This window comes from Polypterus senegalus, chromosome 5 (genome assembly GCF_016835505.1).
Source record: "Polypterus senegalus isolate Bchr_013 chromosome 5, ASM1683550v1, whole genome shotgun sequence".
NCBI classification, from domain to species: Eukaryota; Metazoa; Chordata; class Cladistia; order Polypteriformes; family Polypteridae; genus Polypterus; species Polypterus senegalus.
In genome coordinates this window covers 153560234-153579410 of record NC_053158.1, presented here as the reverse complement: position 1 = coordinate 153579410, position 19177 = coordinate 153560234, and the positions used below count along the sequence as shown (strand labels likewise).

General features: G+C 38.3%; 1 protein-coding gene and 1 long non-coding RNA gene across 2 annotated transcripts in view; one reads left to right on the top strand and one right to left on the bottom strand.

The window, feature by feature from the left end:
- LOC120529598 overlaps positions 1–15621 on the top strand; it is a 51751-nt gene extending 36130 nt beyond the window's left edge. Inside the window, exon 3 of the long non-coding RNA XR_005633773.1 lies at positions 15548–15621. This is a non-coding gene — a long non-coding RNA (uncharacterized LOC120529598). The remainder of the gene's footprint in view (positions 1–15547) is intronic.
- Positions 5254–19177, bottom strand: part of cry-dash (cryptochrome DASH) — a 42958-nt gene continuing 29034 nt past the window's right edge. Inside the window, exons 9-14 of the mRNA XM_039753522.1 lie at positions 17045–17124; positions 16589–16648; positions 14367–14524; positions 10808–10927; positions 9834–10010; positions 5254–5755 (exon numbers count right to left, since the gene is read on the bottom strand). Coding sequence (XP_039609456.1) covers positions 5645–5755; positions 9834–10010; positions 10808–10927; positions 14367–14524; positions 16589–16648; positions 17045–17124 — 706 coding nt within the window. The 3' untranslated portion in view covers positions 5254–5644. The remainder of the gene's footprint in view (positions 5756–9833; positions 10011–10807; positions 10928–14366; positions 14525–16588; positions 16649–17044; positions 17125–19177) is intronic.

The window sequence follows — 19177 nt, the reverse complement described above, 5'->3', positions numbered from 1 at the left end:
TGGCATAGCAGTGTTCATTTCCTCCATGTTATAATGTGATGGGAATATTCATCTTTATGTTTTTTCAGACATATGCTGGATTCATATCTAACCAGGAGTCTTTAATGGAAAAAACTGTGTGTCAGTACCTGGCAATATCATTCAACCATCCATTTTTTTAATTTCTTGTCCATTACAGAAGCCTAGAGAGCTTTAGTCCATCTGATTGTTTTGGGTGCAAGTCACGCTAGTTGGGACACCAGTTTGAAAAAATGCAAACCCAAACATATGTGCACTTTTGCACAAAGCAATTACAGAAGATTTCAAAATTAGGTTCTGATTAGTTGTAACCAGAACAAACATCATGAAAAAATGCAAACTCCAAAGTGATGGTGATTGAGCTGGAAAGCAGACCCCAGTCCCTGGTCCTACTATTAAAGCCTGTGCCACTGTTCTGTTTGATATCAGTACATTTGTCATTATTTTAAAATGTGAGTACGTAAGTGTTACAGGCACAGATACCGAAAAGCATTCTGACGGTATAATATTGTAACCTCCTGCTTTACACATAGATGGATCCCAAGGCCATCATTACCTTGGGACTGGCAAGACAGCGGGTCGTGTTCTCCAACCATTGCCGCCAGCTATCACCTATCAAATAGAAGTGCATTATTGAACTAAATCAAATCCAAATTTATTTGTCATATATGATTATACACAATACAATATGAAGTGGAATTCTTAATTGCTAAAATCCAAGGCTGTACCTTTAAAAAAAAAAAACAATACATATAATGGTAGCAGTATTGTGCATTGTATTAATAAAAATAGTAAAAATAAATAAATTAATTTAAAAAAAATCTGAATACGCGAATTCAAGGTATGCATAAGACATGTAATGATTTATTTTATTAGGTAGTACATAATAGACAAGAATAATTGCATCAATTATTTGAAATATTAAAATGTGTGCTTTAATTTAAATGCTTTAAAGTGTAAAATATTCTTGATTTTAATAGAAATTTGCATTTTTTTAACCCTGAAAGAACTCCATAGAGAGCTAGATCCTGAGTAATGCATTAAAAATCAAACATAACATAGTTTTCATAATCACTGACCTTAAGTTAGTCTTAAACAATACATGCTTATATTTGAAAATTTTCTTATTGTATTTAGTTTTATTCATTTATTAATTAATCTATTTACTTATTTTTACAAGTTTAAAGTTTTACTCTGGTGGCCTTGGTCTCTTTCTCATGGGTGGGGATTGATTTGTTATTGTTAAACTTGACTTGCTTGTATGGAATGTTATTTGATTTAAATAAAATCAAGAAAATGCAAAAAAAAAAAAAAAAAGAAATTTGTCTGAGGGTGGCTCTTAGTGGGCTAGGACCATTCGTAAAGAATCAGATTATCATATTTATGCTCAGCAACCAAGAAATACGTAGCATAAGATGACACTTCACTTGCCAATATTACCGAGGAGTAACTTTAATCCCTCATATCCCATTAGGAGGTGAGCCTCTGGGTTCCACTGATGTGCTGTGCACAACTTCAGGTCTTTCTGATCATTTTTGCTTAAAACATCTATTGGGTTACTCTTTATCATAAGAGTGTAATTTCCTGCACAGAATATAATGTACAAATGGCCTAAAAATGAGAAAAGAGGGGGGAAACCCCAAAAAGCTAGACACCGTGTATAACTAAGACATCAAGACGAGTCAAATGATATATCATTTGTTGTGGTTTTCAGGAGTCAGGAGGCACCGGACAAAAAAAAAAGGTGATTTAAAAGTGTTCATTAGTAACCCTTTTAAACACAATAAATACATACAAGCATACTTACACATAACATATGAGAATTGACAGTAGGGTATCATGTTGCTCCAGGCACTATCTTCATTTAAAATGTGCATGGCCAGTGGAAAGAAGCTCCTCTTTAGTCTCTCTGAGCTGGTCTTTAGGCAGCTGTACCATTTTTCTTACCTCAGCACAGAAGTCATTGTTCGGATGGCTGGTATCACTAATAATTTTCTTTGCCCTATTTCAGCATTGCTTGATATAGATGTCCTCAAAGTTAGAGAGTGCACACTGAATGATTCAGCTTACCACGTGTGATACAGAGCTTCGCTGTACTGCTGCCTGCCATTTCCAGACCAGGCGGTACTACTTCCTGTCAGGATACTTTCAATGGTGGATATGCATAAGTTCTTTAGTGTCCAGGGGACAGCCGAAAATCCCTGGGGTGGTAAAGATGCTGTTGTGCCTTCTTCACCACAAAGTCAATGTGCTTGGACCAGGTCAGGTCCTCTGTGATGTGGACACCAAAGTATCGTACTGTCTACCCTCTGCACCTAAGTGCTGTTAATACTGTGGGGTGGTAATGCATCTACTATTTTATCCCAAAATTCACAATCAGCTCCTTCATCTTGCTGACATTCTGGAGAAGCCTGTTGTCCTCACATTAGAGTGACAGAATTACCTCTTCATCCAGGTAAGTCTGTTCATTGTTGTTAGAGATCAGGCCTACCACAACAGTAGGGCAGCAAGCACAATCCAATAACTTAATTACACTGACTGAGTAGATAGCAATAGATAATTTATACAGTGATTTGAATTAGGATTAATGTGCTTTACATGAAGAGCTGATAACTGGGGAAAACACAATAACCTGTACAAGCATCACATTTAATAGGAACACACACATACAGTAAAACCTTCACAATAACATCCATCCATCCATTATCCAACCCGCTATATCCTAACTACAGGGGCATGGTGGTTTGCTGGAGCCAATCCCAGCCAACACAGGGTACAAGGCAGGAAACAAACCCTGGGCAGGGCGCCAGCTCACCGCAGGGCACACACACACACAAAGCACACATTAGGGACAATTTAGGATCGCCAATGCACCTAACCTGCATGTCTTTGGACTATGTGAGGAAACCAGAGTACCCAGAGGAAACCCACGCAGACACGGGGAGAACTTGCAAACTCCACGCAGGGAGGCGTCGAGAAGTAAAACCAGGTCTCCTAACTGCGCCACCGTGCCGCCCTACAATAACACAAATTAGGAAACAATACTGCCATTGTCTGGCTGATTTCCTTCGCCACAAGTGATCACAAAAATCACAACCACTACTTGGCTCGATCTGAGACTGCCTTCAATAAAGCTGCACTGGATTTTGCAGAGGGCGGCATGGTGGCGCAGTGGTAGCGCTGGGTTCGCTTCCCGGATCCTCCCTGAGAGGAGTTTGCATGTTCTCGCCGTGTCTGCGTGGGTTTCCTCTGACAGTCCAAAGACATGCAGGTTAGGTGGATTGGCAATTCTAAATTGGCCCTAGTGTGTGTGTCCTGTGGTGGGTTGGCACCCTGCCCAGGATTGGTTCCTGCTTTGTGCCCTGTGTTGGCTGGGATTGGCTCCAGCATGACCCTGTGTTTGGATTCAGCGGGTTTGGAAAATGGATGAATGGATTTTGCAGACACAAATAAGCTGTGCTCTAAGCATCTAGGTCTGCATCCAACAGTGAGTCTACAAACAATGACACTATAGTAATTAAGGGGGACGATGATCGTAGTCTTAAAGCAGGACAAAAGGATGCGCTAACTGAGGGAAAGGTTGAAGATGGAGCACATAACATCAGCCAGCTCTATGGCCCATGCTTTGAGAGCCTGCCCAGGGATGTTGTCTGGTCCTGCTGCCTTATGGGGGTTGATCTTCCTTAGTGCTTTGTGTACCTGACCTGAAGAGACCGTTGGGGGACAGGAGGGGGAATTGTGTGGTCCAGGAGTGTGTGTTCCTCCACTTTGTGCTGTTGCTGGATGTCCCAAAGCACGTGCAGAAAGTGTTAAGATCATCTGGCACACTGTCTGTGGAGCTGATTGTGCTGGTGGTGGTCCTGTAGTCTGTGATGTGCTGTAGGCCCTGCCACAATAGTCCCGTCCAGAGTCAGCAGTAGAATAGAAGCCCTCCAGCTTCTCTCTGTACTGCCTCTTAGCTGCTGTAATGGCTTTTCTTAGTCCGTACTTCGCAGCTTTGTACTCTGTCTCAGAGCCTGATCTAAATGCAAGAGTGCGGGCACGCAGCATGTGGCGTACCTGACTGTTTATCCAGGGCTTCTGCTAGGGGAAATTCCTGACTGGTATTGTGGGCACGATGTTGTTAATACAGGTGATAATGTACCCAGTCACGTACTCAGCATAGTCCTGTATGCTGATAGACGAGTCCTCTAGAGTGGCTGCAACCCTAAACACATCCCAATCTGTCTGAGCAAAACAGTCCTGCAGGGTGCTCTCAGTCTCTGGGGTGCAAAGTTTCACTTGCTTAATGATAGGGTTTGTTTGTTTCAGCCTTTGTCTGTAGGCTGGGTACAGGAAAAGGGTGACATGACCTGATTGTCCGAAGTGGGGGTGGGGTGCAGCCCTGTATGCACCGGGTATGTTGCTGCAAACGTGATCCAGTGTGTTCTTCTCACGGGCTTGGAATGTTCACGTGTTGGTGGTATTTAGGAAGTACAGTCTGTATATTGCATTGATTAAAGTCGCCATCTGCAATAAAAACAGCATCGGGATGAGCTGTCTCTAAGTTGCTGATGACGTCATGGAGTTTGCCGCGCACTGCCGCAGAGTTAGCTCGCGGGGAAATGTAAACAGCGGCCGGAAACGCAGCAGTGAATTCCCTCGGTAGATAATAGCCCCATAGCGGACAGAGAGGGAACTTAAAATGGATGGATGCACGTTAAAACGCTTAAGAGTACAAGCCATTCTGTAGCCACATTCTGCTAAATCTCACCTTGAAGGAACACAAACAAGTGGCTAGTGAATCAAGAGATTCTACAGTATTCAACATTCTTCCATCTGAATCATCCATCCATTATCCAACCCGCTATATCCTAATTACAGGGTCACTGGGGTCTGCTGGAGCCAATCCCAGCCAACATAGGGCGCAAGGCAGGAAATAAACGCCATCTAAATCAAGCTCGTCTTTTTACTCAAGAATCAGGGCCAAAAAAGGATCTACAGGTGGTTATTTTGGCAAGATTGACACTGTCACTTAAGGTGTATCAGTAGATCTTCCTCTTTATAAGAAATAAAACAAAGCTGTTTACTACAAACAAGAAAAGAGCTTTGGTTATTTCATGACAGGAAACAGATTTCACCATTTCCTCTTTTTTCAGAGAAGTAGTCAGGTACAGTTTAATTTAGATAATTCATATTTCCACAACAGCAGTCATATCCATTCAATTAAGCACACTGAACAAATTAGTAACTATGTATATGTTATTCAGACTGGGTTTTACTTCTTTACTTAGTCTTAATCTTCCAAAAACATTTAATACAGGATTTTAAAGAGGTGCATTTTAGCATCAACCAATGCCAATGTTGCTTTTGGCTTTAAGGCACATAAGTTAGGAACTGCAGAATCAACTGTCACCATAGCTTACAGATTTCATGATGGGATGAGAACTTGTTAAGTTTCAATGCAAGTAGGTAGATTGCATCAGACTGTACACACTGCACTTTTTGAACCCGAGATCCCACTGTAAGGCATTTCTTTCAAACATATTCCCTTCTTCTCTGGTTGACACACACAGTATAGTTTTTACTGAGTAAACACTGTATATACAGTTCATCCCAAAAGTTATTGTTACATTTCTTTGTATGCTTACTCTGAATGTTTATTCCTTGAAAAATAAAAATCTATTCCACGGTCCTTGTGCTGTTTTGGAAGATGGTGAGAACCTCCTCTTCCTCGTCTATGTCCAGAGGAATTAGCCTGGAAAAAAAAGATAAAATACAAATTAAAATATATATACAGTGATCCCTTGCTGTATCGCGCTTTGACTTTCGCGGTTTTGCTCTATCGCGGATTTTATATGTAAGCATATGTAAATGTATATTGCGGATTTTTCGCTGATTCGCGGATTTCTGCGGACAATGGGTCTTTTAATTTATGGTACATGCTTCCTCAGTTTGTTTGCCCAGTTGATTTCATACAAGGGACGCTATTGGCGGATGGCTTAGAAGCTACCCAATCAGAGCACGTATTACATATTAACTAAAACTCCTCAATGCTATAAGATATGCCTCCTGCGCGGTGCTCGATTGTTTGCTTGTCTCTGCCTCTATCTCACCCTCTCTGACATTCTCTGCGCCTGACGGAGGGGGTGTGAGCAGAGGTGCTGTTTGCACAGAAGCTGTTTGCTTAGAAGATACGGACGCTCCTGTAAAAATGCTGAAAGGCTACCTTCACATTGATCCCTTCATTGCCGCTGCTTTATCGCGGTGCTTGCATACTTAAAAGCGCAACAGCCCTATTGTCCTTACGCGCACTTTGAAGAGGAAGATATGTTTGCATTCTTTTAATTGTGAGAAAGAACTGTCATCTCTGTCTTGTCATGGAGCACAGTTTAAACTTTTGACTAAAGGGTGTTATTTCATGTCTAGAGGGCTCTAATAATGTTAAAAAACGTATTTAGAAGGTCGTAAACAGGTTTTCTATGCTCTAACTGCGAAAATATTAGATTTATAAATAAAGAATCCTACTTCGTGGAAATTCATTTATCTGTCTGGAGCGGATTAACCGCGATAAACAAGGGTTTACTGTATAACTGTGCGGAGAATATTTATAAACAGTGTGGGAGAGTTTCTAAGAGCTTAAAATATATAAAAATAATCATACAAACATATGGTTTCTACTTCGCGGATTTTCACCTATCGCGGGGGGTTCTGGAACGCAACCCCCGCGATCGAGGAGGGATTACTGTAATCAATCTGAATACAAGCAATAAAGGATAACAATAATCTGGTATACAGTGTAGCTGAATACTTCTTTCATTGAGAAGTGTGATTGTAAAATTGGTGAAGTGATTGTCTATACATTGACTCTAGTAAAACTTTTTTTAATGTGATGTGTATGTTGAATTTGCAATGCAGATGACACCAACAAGTTACTTTATTTTTGGTTTAAAACCATTCCCATTTTTCTTCTTTCTTGTTTAAGTTGTTTCTTTTGTTTCTTTATGGAACAACACTCCACTACTTCTATAATGTTAATTTAAGCATTCCCTAACTGTTATGTTATCTTTGTAACTCCTGATGGTATGCCAAATGCTGGCTCTACACTTTGTTGTTTTAATAATAGAAACTCATTTTTTTCTTGTGTGTCAAATCTACAAATGATACACAAGGTAAAAATTCAACATTAAATACCAGGTTATTTGTATTTATATATATGGTATATTCTGAATGTGAAACTCTGAGGAGTTCAGATCAGATAGGTCAATTTAATATACAGTATATTAGGGGTTAATTGTTTGCTGTATAGAATTGTTAAGTATTTGTACAGCAGTGAAATGTTGTTCTGAAACCATGAACAGTGTGCAAGAAAAATGTAAAGAATCTGGAAATGATTCTATCTATAATCTTGCCAAAGAGGGTATAAAAAAAATCAAAGTCAAGGAAAAGAGTGTAACGTTGAAGCCAAGAAAACTAGTAAGAAAATGGTAAAGAGTAGTCACAATATTCCCAAACTTGAACATAGAAGTCTTTGTGAAGACGGCTTATACTGTAAACCATTGCACTAGTGACGTCACCTGACATAAATTCCAGTTGACATGCCCCATCAATTTCAAATCGCGTCATAGAAATGGGACATCAAAATGGCAATGTAAATAACACAAAATGTTGTAGCAGGAAAGTACCAAAACAAACAGAACCAAAATCATATCAATTTTAATAATGTCTGAACTGGCATAAAGCATAAGGGTGGCATGGTGGCGCAGTGGGTAGAGCTGCTGCCTTGCAGTTAGTAGACCCAGGTCCGCTTCCCGGGTCCTCCATGCGTGGAGTTTGCATGTTCTCCCCATGTCTGCGTGGGTTTCCTCCGGGTGCTCCGGTTTCCACCCACAGTCCAAATACATGCAGGTTTGGTGCATTGGTGATGCTAAATTGTCCCTAGTGCACGCCGTGTGGTGGGCTGGCGCCCTGCCCGGGGTTTGTTTCCTGCCTTGCGCACTGTTTTGGCTGGGATTGGCTCCAGCAGACCCCCGTGACCCTGTTGATAGGATATAGTGGGTTGGATAATGGATGGATGGGTAGAAGCATATAATTAAAAACAATACATCAAATGTGTGCTTCAATTTAAATGCTTAATGTTTAAATATTTTCAACTGTAATAGAAATCTATCATTTTATACCAACCTCTAATAGAGGTCCACAGAGGGCTAGATCCCTAGTAGAGGGATCAAGAATAACATCATATTTGTAATCGCTGATCCTGAAATAGTCTAAAATGATAATCCACATGCTTATTTAGTACTGGCTGTTAGAGGGCTGGAACCACCAGTAAAGAATCACATATCAAAAATATTATCATATTCATGATCAGCAGCCTCAAAATAGCATAAAACAACACTTTACATATCTATACTACCAATCCTACTTTCTTCTTTTAAAGTTTTATGAAAATGAGTAATTTGGATCTCATTAGGTAGTGAACTCTTGAGATTTGGTTGATATGGCATGCACCACTTCAAGTCCTGCTGATCATTTTTGCTGAAGACACACATTGATTTACTCCCTTTCATAAGGGTGTAATTTGTAAATACAGTATGCTACAAAATGGCCTAAAAATGAAGAGTTTTTCAGGACTAGAGGGCCAAAAACAGTGGGGAGGAACCCCAAAACGCTTGCTGTCTTGCATAACTAAACATTAAGACGCACTAAACAGTATATCGTATGAGGGGTTTTCTTGTACTTGTCAGGAGACGCAGGACTAAAAAGCTGAAGTGATTTCAACCAAATTTCATTAGGAAATTTATGGTATGTTTGAATCATTGATATTTAAAACATTTGTTCACACTGAAGGAAACATACAGAAAAACATACAGTATAAGGCAAACAAAAATGTAAAACCAAAACAAAATTTAACAACTATGGGCTTCTGTATACAGAAATACGCTTTCATGGTTGAAAAAGTGAAAGGGGTGAGGGATAAGCAGAGCCAAGCTGCGATTACACCACAAACACAAGAGATCCCTTGTCATTGTGGAATGGACACAGAAAATTCTCAAAATGATAACAAAGATGACACTGCATCTGACCAAGGCAATCATCCAGAATTTTGGACAAAGTAGCAGTTTGATATTTCACAAAAAAGTCATAATGGTAACTGGGGATGCAGCATATGTAATCTGTATGGCCCATCCACGACCTATGGACTTAAGCTGTCTTTCTGTGTAAGCAGTGCAGGCAAAACTAGTTGGCAAACTTTATTAAAAATGAAGGCAATATTCACAAAGAATTAAAAGTGCACATAAAAGCTTTAACAATTCTCCATGAAAGAAAACATCACAAAATGCATGCAAGATTAATCTGACAACCAGTACGTTTACTATGCATTTTGCATACATTTGACATACTTTACATGACTGGTCCTGTTTTAAAAAAGCCTTTTGCCATTATTAAACTGCAGCATCACATAACTTCCTTCTTTTAATTTCAAACACTGATTAGTGGCATCCTTTAATTTATCTTGCTGTACAATTGCAGTTGGCTCAAATAGTTCTAATAGCTTATTTTCAGCCGATTTCTTCACACTAATATAGTTGTTCCTGGATTGTAGTCTTTCTCCTTTATTCTCTTTGCACCACTTTTAATGCCTATAAAAAGTCTTTTGTCAATTGTAAATTCACCTCAGTTTTTATCAGAAGTGAATTAAACCAATTTGTTAAGCATGTACTGTACTGCATATAATGTGTGCGGTAGAAGCTTCCAATCAGGTTCCTTGTTTTTTAAAAAAAACACTACTTAATGTAAAGAAAATAACATAACTAGTTTTTAGAGTGACTTACTGGTTTCTGGTTGGCATGTCTGCTCCATTCTGGTTGCACAATAATGGGAGATGGATAGGTTTCATTCAAATGCACGTTGAAATGGGATAGAGATGCACTACTGAGTGCCCATGGTGTGTGAATATCTCCTCCCTTAATCTCCTTCAGCTCTGGAACCCACAATCTGACATATTCACCCTAAAAAATGGAATGTAATCTAAGATGAAGAATTGGCAATTTGACAAAAAGCATTCATTCATTCAATAAGGCTGGAGGGTCAAACTATAAAAGGAAATTACCATAGGATAACACTGTTTGCCCTAATATAAAAATGCCACATAACAATCACATTAAGTTACAGAATGAAAGATATTTCCAGCTTTTCCTCAGAAATACAGTAGGTCACAATAAACAAACAAGATCAGCAAAACATTTGCGTCATTGAAGCCACTTTGTTGAACATTCCAATTTTTTATAATTAGTGAATTGGAATTCACCAGATTCACAAAGGTGGTGAAATGTATCATTTTGTCTCACTCACCACCACCTTATCAATCGTTTCACCTCCTCATTAATCTTTGAACACCCCAGAGCTGATGGGTAATTTTATTCCAAAGTTGTAAAGTATATGAAAAACTCAAAATGACAAATTGCAAACTTTTTTTCTTATCTTGAGAACCTTATTTTGGCAAGAGTTTACACATTTTTAAAACAATGAATTACTTTTTCATCACCTTAAAGCTTGACGTTTTTGCAGTGATATTCAACTGTCTCGGAAGAATGTAAAAGTGGAAATGCTGCAAACTCTAAAGCAAATTGAGTTCAACTAAACAAAAGTCTCCGTATAAATTAATGAAAAACGAAATACCCAAAAGCACCCACAGATATGTTACATAATAAGAAAACTTTTTTTAAACTTCAAATTTAAAATAGATTACTTTGAAACAAAAAAGAAAGAGTTTCCAATTATAGTTTAACAGATAACTGAGACTTACATCCCCATCGTAATCCAGACCTTGCTTGATCATATTAAACTTTCGATTTTCTCGAGGGTCATTGCCAATCCCAGCACTATATAGCCAGTTCCCATAGTTGCTACATACATCATAGTCAATCTGCAACAGATAACATTCTGCTTAGTAATTCAGGAAAACAGAAGAAATATACCATGACAATGTATTTCTTTGTTTCAGTATGTGGATGTTGACCACTAATGCCCTGGAACAATAATTTGTGGACACTGTTTAGAGGCCCAAGTGTGACTTCTGAACCAACTAGATGTAGACTATTGTGAATTGGTTTTGTGAGCAACTCTGAGCTAAAAAAGCTTCACTCTGTAATTTTTACACATTTATTTTTATGTATTTATATATTTTACCATATTTTGACAATGCCATTTTGTGTTTTTTATATCTATCTTTAAAACGCTAATGCTGTGTCGTTTGCAGTTGCTTTGCTCATTGCCAGTCACATGACAATGAGACCACATGATGTGCCATGTCGGTGAGCTCCACCTGTATCAGATATGAGAACTCAAGCAGAATGTATCTGAATATTAGATTTTCTTAAAAATAATGTCTTTTGACAGAGCTAGTTAAGGGTATTTAGTCCAATGTTTTCATTTTTTCTGGGCTCTGTACATTTTTCTAATTAATTTCTTTAGGGTGGATTTACATTTTAAACATCATTAAATCCAGGCATAACATTATTTTCTTGATTCCTAGGTTGTTTCCTCTTGGGTGAAATGTTATACTGTTTTGTTTGCTTAATGTTTGCACTGTGCCATTTTGTTTTCACGTGCATCTCCATTTTGTCCCGGAAGGCCATGTTAAATTATGTCATTGGGGCAATGGTTTATAAGTCAACACCATGGCAATTTCATTGTCCAAGTTTGTGGATAAACAAAGAATTCTTTGTGCTGCTTTTCTAAATAATATCTCTGACAAACCTAACGTTACATTCCTTAGACTTGAAATTTTTGATCTCCTTTTTGACTTGCCCACAGTTTAGCTTGATTTCCTAGTTTTCTATCTTAACTCCTGGAGCCTCTTCCTTTCTTTCTGGTCAACACCACCAGTGACAAAACAAAGGGAATGTCTTCTGGATTTTTTTTTCCACTGATTTTGTTGATTTATGTTCTGTTGTTTTTTTCCTGTAAGACATTCGCTTGTTCCTTTGACAATTATTTTTATTCCCTTTGGTATTTTCATCTCATGATCATACTTCTTCAATTTAGTCCTCAGGCAATCTTGCTGAGATCTCAACAACAAAGATATGCTAATAATTCATAAGAATGCCTCTAATAATTCTCAATCAAATTGAATCTCAGCATTCTAATTCAAACTCAAGTCCCAAAACTCTTCTGCTGCATTGTTTCATGATGCACAGTACAGTATTGTTACACTGTCCTCAAGTATCTATAAAGTGTGATCAGTCGTTGGACAGCTGCTATAAACCAACATTTGTTCAGTAACGCATAACATAATTTTCTTATTTTGTTATTCTTGTTTATTATATTTTTTGTGCTTCTTTAGTTGTTTGTGACATCATCATGCACTGACATTTTGGATTGGGGTATTATGATACCAGGTTTCTCAGGAAATGTGGCCTTCGTGCGTATGATGCCATGAGGCACGGTTTTAGTGACCATCTTTAAAAAAGCCACTTGGTCAGAAACCATCTGAACTTCCTTTAGGTACTCACTTCCTTCCAGTAAAGAAAACACTCTAGTGTAAGAAAGTTTACTTCTTTAGCAGTTTCTTAGTTGTTGGTTTTGCCTTAATCATATCCTGACTACATGTATTATCTAGCACATTTGATTTTGGTGATCAAGCCTGAATTCCCACTGTTGTTGCTTTTAAGAAGGCCTTTAAGAAAGCCTCACACAACAGCCACTAAGATTCCTCTTTTATGATATTCTTAAGATCTGAACAGCACTTAGGTTTAGGTCATTTAGGTCATTTTTAGAGCTTACTGGTAAAACAGCAAATTTGACATCTTGTGCAAATGAAATTCAGAGCCACTATCCCAGGTTGATTTAACCTGAGAGTTTTTATAAACAAGTGCTTAGCTTCAGAATTAACTGGTTAATTTGCAGTTTTAGGCTGCATCCTCAAAAATGTATTTATTTTCATTTACAGGGTGAGAGAAAAAAATGTTATAACTAGAATATAATTCAGATCAATGATTTACAAGCACCAGGGAATATGTACATGTTTTCATTAAAAGTTATTAAGCTCTTTAATTTCAGTTCCCCTTTCTGTTCTAGTCAAGGTCATAAGACACTATAAAATTCTCTTCACCACATTTTTAGCATGATGCCTGGAATTAATATTTCAACAGTGTTAAATCTGATGTCCCAATGTGACTTATATTTTTCAAATCTTTTCTCTAAATAAGTGCACAGTATTAGGATACTACAGTAATAAAATACAATAGGTGACTGAAATAAGATGCAAGTGATGAATTATTACATAAAGTAGGACAATGATAGGCTGTCGTATTTCTATTTGTAACACAAAGGAAAACTGTACTAGACAGTATATATATATAAATAAAATTGTTTTAAACAGTTAACATTATAATTCATTTCTAGTATCATTATAAAATCCATACATGACCTGTGGTTAGTGACATACCGCCTAATGACTTCAGTACATGTTTGTGAGGAGGTTGAATGTTCTCTCAATGTCTGAAAGGGTTTTCTCAGAACAATCCCATTTATGTTAAATAGCAAATATAAACTGGATTACAAAGAACGAGTTTTGATGTGCAGGCATAAGTGTGCCATGCGATCGATAGACATGATGTGCTCGAATAGTTATTTTTCATCATTCCTAGAGCTGCCAGGCTCCCCATAATTTTGTGATGATTAAAACTGATTCAGAAAAAAGGAAGGTGAGATTATGTAATCTGAATATAGTAGATGACAGTACTGTTAATGAAAGAGGCTGCTTAATTAACTCAATGAGAACAGTTCCTCCACTTCTCTAATTGTAAGCAGTCTGTGACAATGCAATGCATTTTCTATGCTACAGTGCATAAACATAAAATTGTACAAGCAAGGGACCACTCTGTTTATGAAGTTTTTAAAGCCCAATAGCTCAGTAGATTCAATATCTCCCCTAAGTTTTAACTCCTGTGAATCTGTAGTTTTTTCAGATTCATCTAAATCTTTGTGTGAAGCAGCACCCTTAATTTCCAACTGTGCCCTTGAATTTGTGAATGTTAGAAACAATAACTTGCTAGGATTTGTTTTGAAAAATGTACAAATGTTTGCCTTTAAAAATAAAAAATCTTGGGATTGAATTCTGACTTCATCACTGTCTGAGTCTATGCAGAATTTGTGTCGTTTTTGTAGGAACACCTGTTTAATTCCCACATCCTGTAGGTGAGTGTGTGCATTTTAAACTGATTATCTCCATATGAGTGTGTGAGTGAGCCTATCCAATGGTGCTGAGACAGATGCTAGCTCCCTAGAGCAAACAGGTACAGAAAATGTTTTACACAAGAGTGCCATTTTACACAAAGCACAAACAAACAAAAATATTTTACCAGCAAGTACTCAAACCATTCAGCTCCCATTCTCCAGTCTAAGTTGAGGTCCTTTGTGAGAAAGCTAGCCACATTCTGACGCCCTCTATTGGACATAAAACCTGTCAATGCCAGCTCCCTCATATTGGCATCTACAAATGGCACACCAGTTTTTCCTTCTGAAAAAGAAACAAATCAGACAGTAGTGATACTGAAAGATTTTCACAATACACTTTAGGTAAATATGACTGAAACCAGCAATATTGAATAAACACTAATAAAAAGTGACTGTTATACTAGCATTACAATATTTCTAGACACCATAATATGATATTTTCCCCATTCTTGAGTTATAGTATGATATAATAGTATATGATATATAGTTTTTATGTTTTAAAATATTAGGTGTTTCTGCAATATATTGCAAATCATTTCTTATAATAAAGATAAAATTAAAATTGTATTCCTATTGGCAAAATTATGTATCAATTTGTTATATCCAATAGGAAAATCTCTTGGGTTTTTTTGATTATGGAAATTGTTTTGGTTAAGTCAGGTGATCTTTTGTGGTGTCTTTTCATTTCTCTGAAGTTATTGGTGGTCCTCAGCTTTTAAATTTGATCTGAGTACTCTAGGTCCCTCAAGAGAACATTGAGTGTTTTTATACTGTCCAGTTTAGATTATCTTCAGATTGTTGCAAGTGCTCCTTTAGTGATTTTTCGTTAACTTTGGCATGGTTTGTTGTATCAAATTTTTGGATTATAGTTTGAGTTTATTTACTTTTTTTTGCATTCTCTTTTTGAAAACTCTTTGCTTTTGTTATTGTTTAGATTTTTGTTAAATAAACTCATTAATTAGAATAATTAGCATAAGACTAAAGCATCAGCCAAAGTGCCAGGTTCAAAGGGTTCAATATACAAACCACAGGATAGATAACCACAGATATTAGATAACATCAATAACATATATAGATAAGAGATTAGTAAAGAATGAAAAGAAAATTGCAAAGTGAATGAAAAACAGAAAAATACTTGAAAAAAATTAAACTAAATGAAAAAATGAAAATGAACTAAATGAAAAAGGAACACAGTGTCACACACAAGCACATAGGGAGCATCTACAGGGCTTTAGTGAGGTAAGCCACTCATCCCTAACGTGTGAGGAAACATGGCCACTAAAACTTTCTTCTATTTTCCTAACAGCTCTGAAGACATGTCCAGAGATGGAGAGCGAAAAGACTTCCAGTTTTTCCCAAAGCCCCAGCCCTTTTCACTCCTAGGGGCTATTTAAAGGACAATGGCACTGGAAGTAGGAGTTCACTTAGGAACCTGTTTCTGAATAGTATGGAGTATTTTGAGAGTCACAGAGCACTGGCAATCCCAGGCTTCCTTTCAAGTGAGGCATCCATGAGTTTTCCTTTGATGTCTTTTTCTATTTATTTTTCACTTCAATAAATGGGTAATTCGTTTGGTCCCCAACTCTGTATGCTCTATTTTGGTTCTTCTCATTACAACATAGAAAAAGAAATGAACACAAACACAAACATACACATATATATGTGTATATATATATATATATATACACACACACAATATATATATATATTGTGGCCAGCAAGCATGGGAGACCCAATACCTCCCCCCGAACGCTAGTTGGCAGCCTCCCTGGGTTGCAGCGGTGCCTCTGACTCCCATAGGGCTTCATGGGAGTTGAAATTTGGTGCACCCCTATTGGATTCTGCAGGCACCGCCAGGGGGTGCTGCAGTGGGAGCTGCTGAACCCCTCTGGCAGTAATTTCGCCACACCCGTAAGTGTAGCCAGGTGTCTGCAATCGAGCACCTGGAGCACTTCCGGGTGCCTAATAAAAGGAGCCAGCGGCCACCACTCAGGAGCCGGAGTCAGGAGGGAGAAGATGAAACTGCCTAGGAGGAATGGAGGATATTCTATATCTTTATTGGTGTTTTGGTGTGTGCTGTGCTTGGGACTGTGTACTGCCTGTGGGACACGGGGAAGAAGTGCGCCCACAGGTGAAGAAAAATAAATAGTAGTTTTATTTTATGTGTGCCTCCGTGTCCAGTCTGTGTTGGGTTGAGCGCCTATATATCGCCTTTCACAATATATATATATATATATATATATATATATATATATATATATATATATATATATATATATATATATATATTTACATAATATATATACAGTTTTCACAATTACTTTGTGCTCTTTTCTAAATTGTTTACCTTTCCATGTATCAAAAAGTTTACAATCTTTCTTCCAGGCCACAGCCTTATCTTGAAGACCTAAAAAAGTAGGATAAAACACAAAATGGATAACAAGAACAGTCTTCCAGTGGTAAATAAACGTGCTGCAAAAGACATTGCTATAATTTATATCATTTTGATATATGTGGAGCACTCAGATGAAGCACCAGTTCCTGATATGTGGTTTAGTATATTTTCTAGCTTCAGGTGCTCACTAGGCACATATAATTAACCAAAGTATTTTACAAAAGGTCAAAGGAAAGAAGTACAAATATGAAAAGGTAAATAAATAAATTTATTTGCATAATACAGAAAAAGAAAATAAGTAATAGAGTAAAAAAGTAAATGGTAATAATAGTAAAAATAATAGAGATGGCAGAATTTTTTTAATCAGTGCACCAAATACAATTTCTATTAGAAATACAAAAATCTTACCTTTGGGGAAAAAAATCCTTCTTCCATACTTTAAGGCCACAAATCGAAAATAGTCTCTCCACAATAACTCAAAAATCACCCTAATCATTTAAAAGAAAAATGAAAATTGACATTTCTGTTAGTCTAGATGAAGAAAGTACACATTGTGACCCCAGACTGAATTAAAGCACTGATTAAAATGCTTTAAGGAATGTGAAGTACATGAAACAGAAGAATGATTTTGCAAGGAAATGCAGAGAGAAGCAGTAGTGATGTCATGAACTGGAACCTTCATAAAAGCAAAAAGGGTGTGAGGCCTCCAAAAGCCTTAACAAGCCAGGCCAGGCCTCCAGGCCTGCCATGCATACCTGGATTAGGCCACACTTTTAATAGGTTAAACTCCTAACCAATGTTCCCTTTAAGGAGCAGCCTGGTGTGTGCAATTTTTTTTCCTTTGAGCAAAAAGCTTTAAAAAAAAAACCCAGCCACAGGGGATGCACAAATCAGTGTGTTTCTTCGTGCTGGTCCCAAGCTCGGATAAATGGGGAGGGTTATGTCAGGAAGGGCATCTGGTGTAAAATTTTGTCAGATCAATATGCGGACAACAATATAAATTTACACACCGGATCGGTCGAGGCCCGGGTTAACAACAGCCACCACCAGTACTGTTAGCCAACAGGGTGCTGGCGGAAATTGGGCTACTGTTGGACGAAGAAGGACAAGAAGAAGGGGAAGACATGTCCGGAGGCAGACGGAGACAAGGAAGGTAAAGAAAGTGGAACTCAGAGTAGGAACATTGAGTGTTGGCAGTATGACTGGTAAGGGGAGAGAGTTAGCTGATGTGATGGACAGAAGCAAGGCTGATATATTGTGCGGACAAGAGACTAAATGGAAGGGGAGTAAGACCAGGTTGATGGTGGTGGATTAAATTGTTCTATCATGGTGTGTATGGGAGGAAAATTTGTATGTCAATAGTGTTTTGGGGTTGAAAAGAGTGTCATGCAGAGTAATGATTATGAAGCTGGAAACTGAAGGTGTGATGATGAATGTTGTTAGTGCATATGCCCCGCAAGTTGGGTGTTCGATGGATGAGAAAGAAGATTTCTGGAGTGAGCTGGATGAGGTGATGGACAGAGTACCCATGGGACAGACAGTGGTGATTGGAGCAGATTTCAATGGACATGTTGCTGAAGGGAACAGGAGATGAGGAGGTGATGGGTAGGTATTGTGTCAAGGAGAGGAATGAAGAAGGTCAGATGATAGTGGATTTTCCCAAAAGGATGGACATGGCTGTGGTGAATACGAATTTTAAGAAAAGGGAACATAGGGTGACGTACAAGAGTGGAGGAAGATGCACACAAGTAGATTATATCTTATGCAGAAGAGTCAATCTGAAGGATATTAAAGACTGCAAAGTGGTGGCAGGGAAAGTGTAGTTAGGCAGCATAGGTTGGTGGTCTGTAGGATGATGTTGGAGATCAAGAAGAAGATGAGGAAAGGTAGGGCAGAGCAAAGGATCAAATGGTGGAAGTTAAAAAAGGAAGACTGCAAGGTTGAGTTTATGGAGGAGATAAGACAGGCACTGGGTGGCAATGAAGAGTTACCAGACAGCTGGGCAACTACAGCAGAAGTAGTAAGAGTGACAGCAAGACGGGTGCTTGGCATGACATCTGGACAGAGGAAGGAGGAAAAGGAAACCTGGTGATGGAATGGGGAAGTACAGGAGAGTATACAGAGGAAGAGGATGGCGATGAAGAAGTGAGACAGTCAGAGAGATGCAGAATGTAGACAACAGTACAATGAGTTAAGGCACAAGGTGAAGAGAGAGGTGGTGAAGGCTAAAGAAAAGGCATATGATGAGTTGTATGAGAGGTTGGACACTAAGGAGGGAGAAAAGGACCGGTACCGATTGGCTAGACAGAGGGACCAGGCTGGGAAAGATGTGCAGCAGGTTAGGGTGATAAAGGATAAAGCTGGAAATGTACTCACAAGTGAGCAGATGGAAAGAGTACTTTGAGAGGTTGCTGAATGAAGAGAATGAGAGAGAGAGAAGGTTGGATGATGTGGAGATAGTGAATCAGGAAGTGCAAAGGATTAGCAAGGAGACAGTAAGCACAGCTATAAAGAGGATGAAGAATGGGAATGCCACTGGTC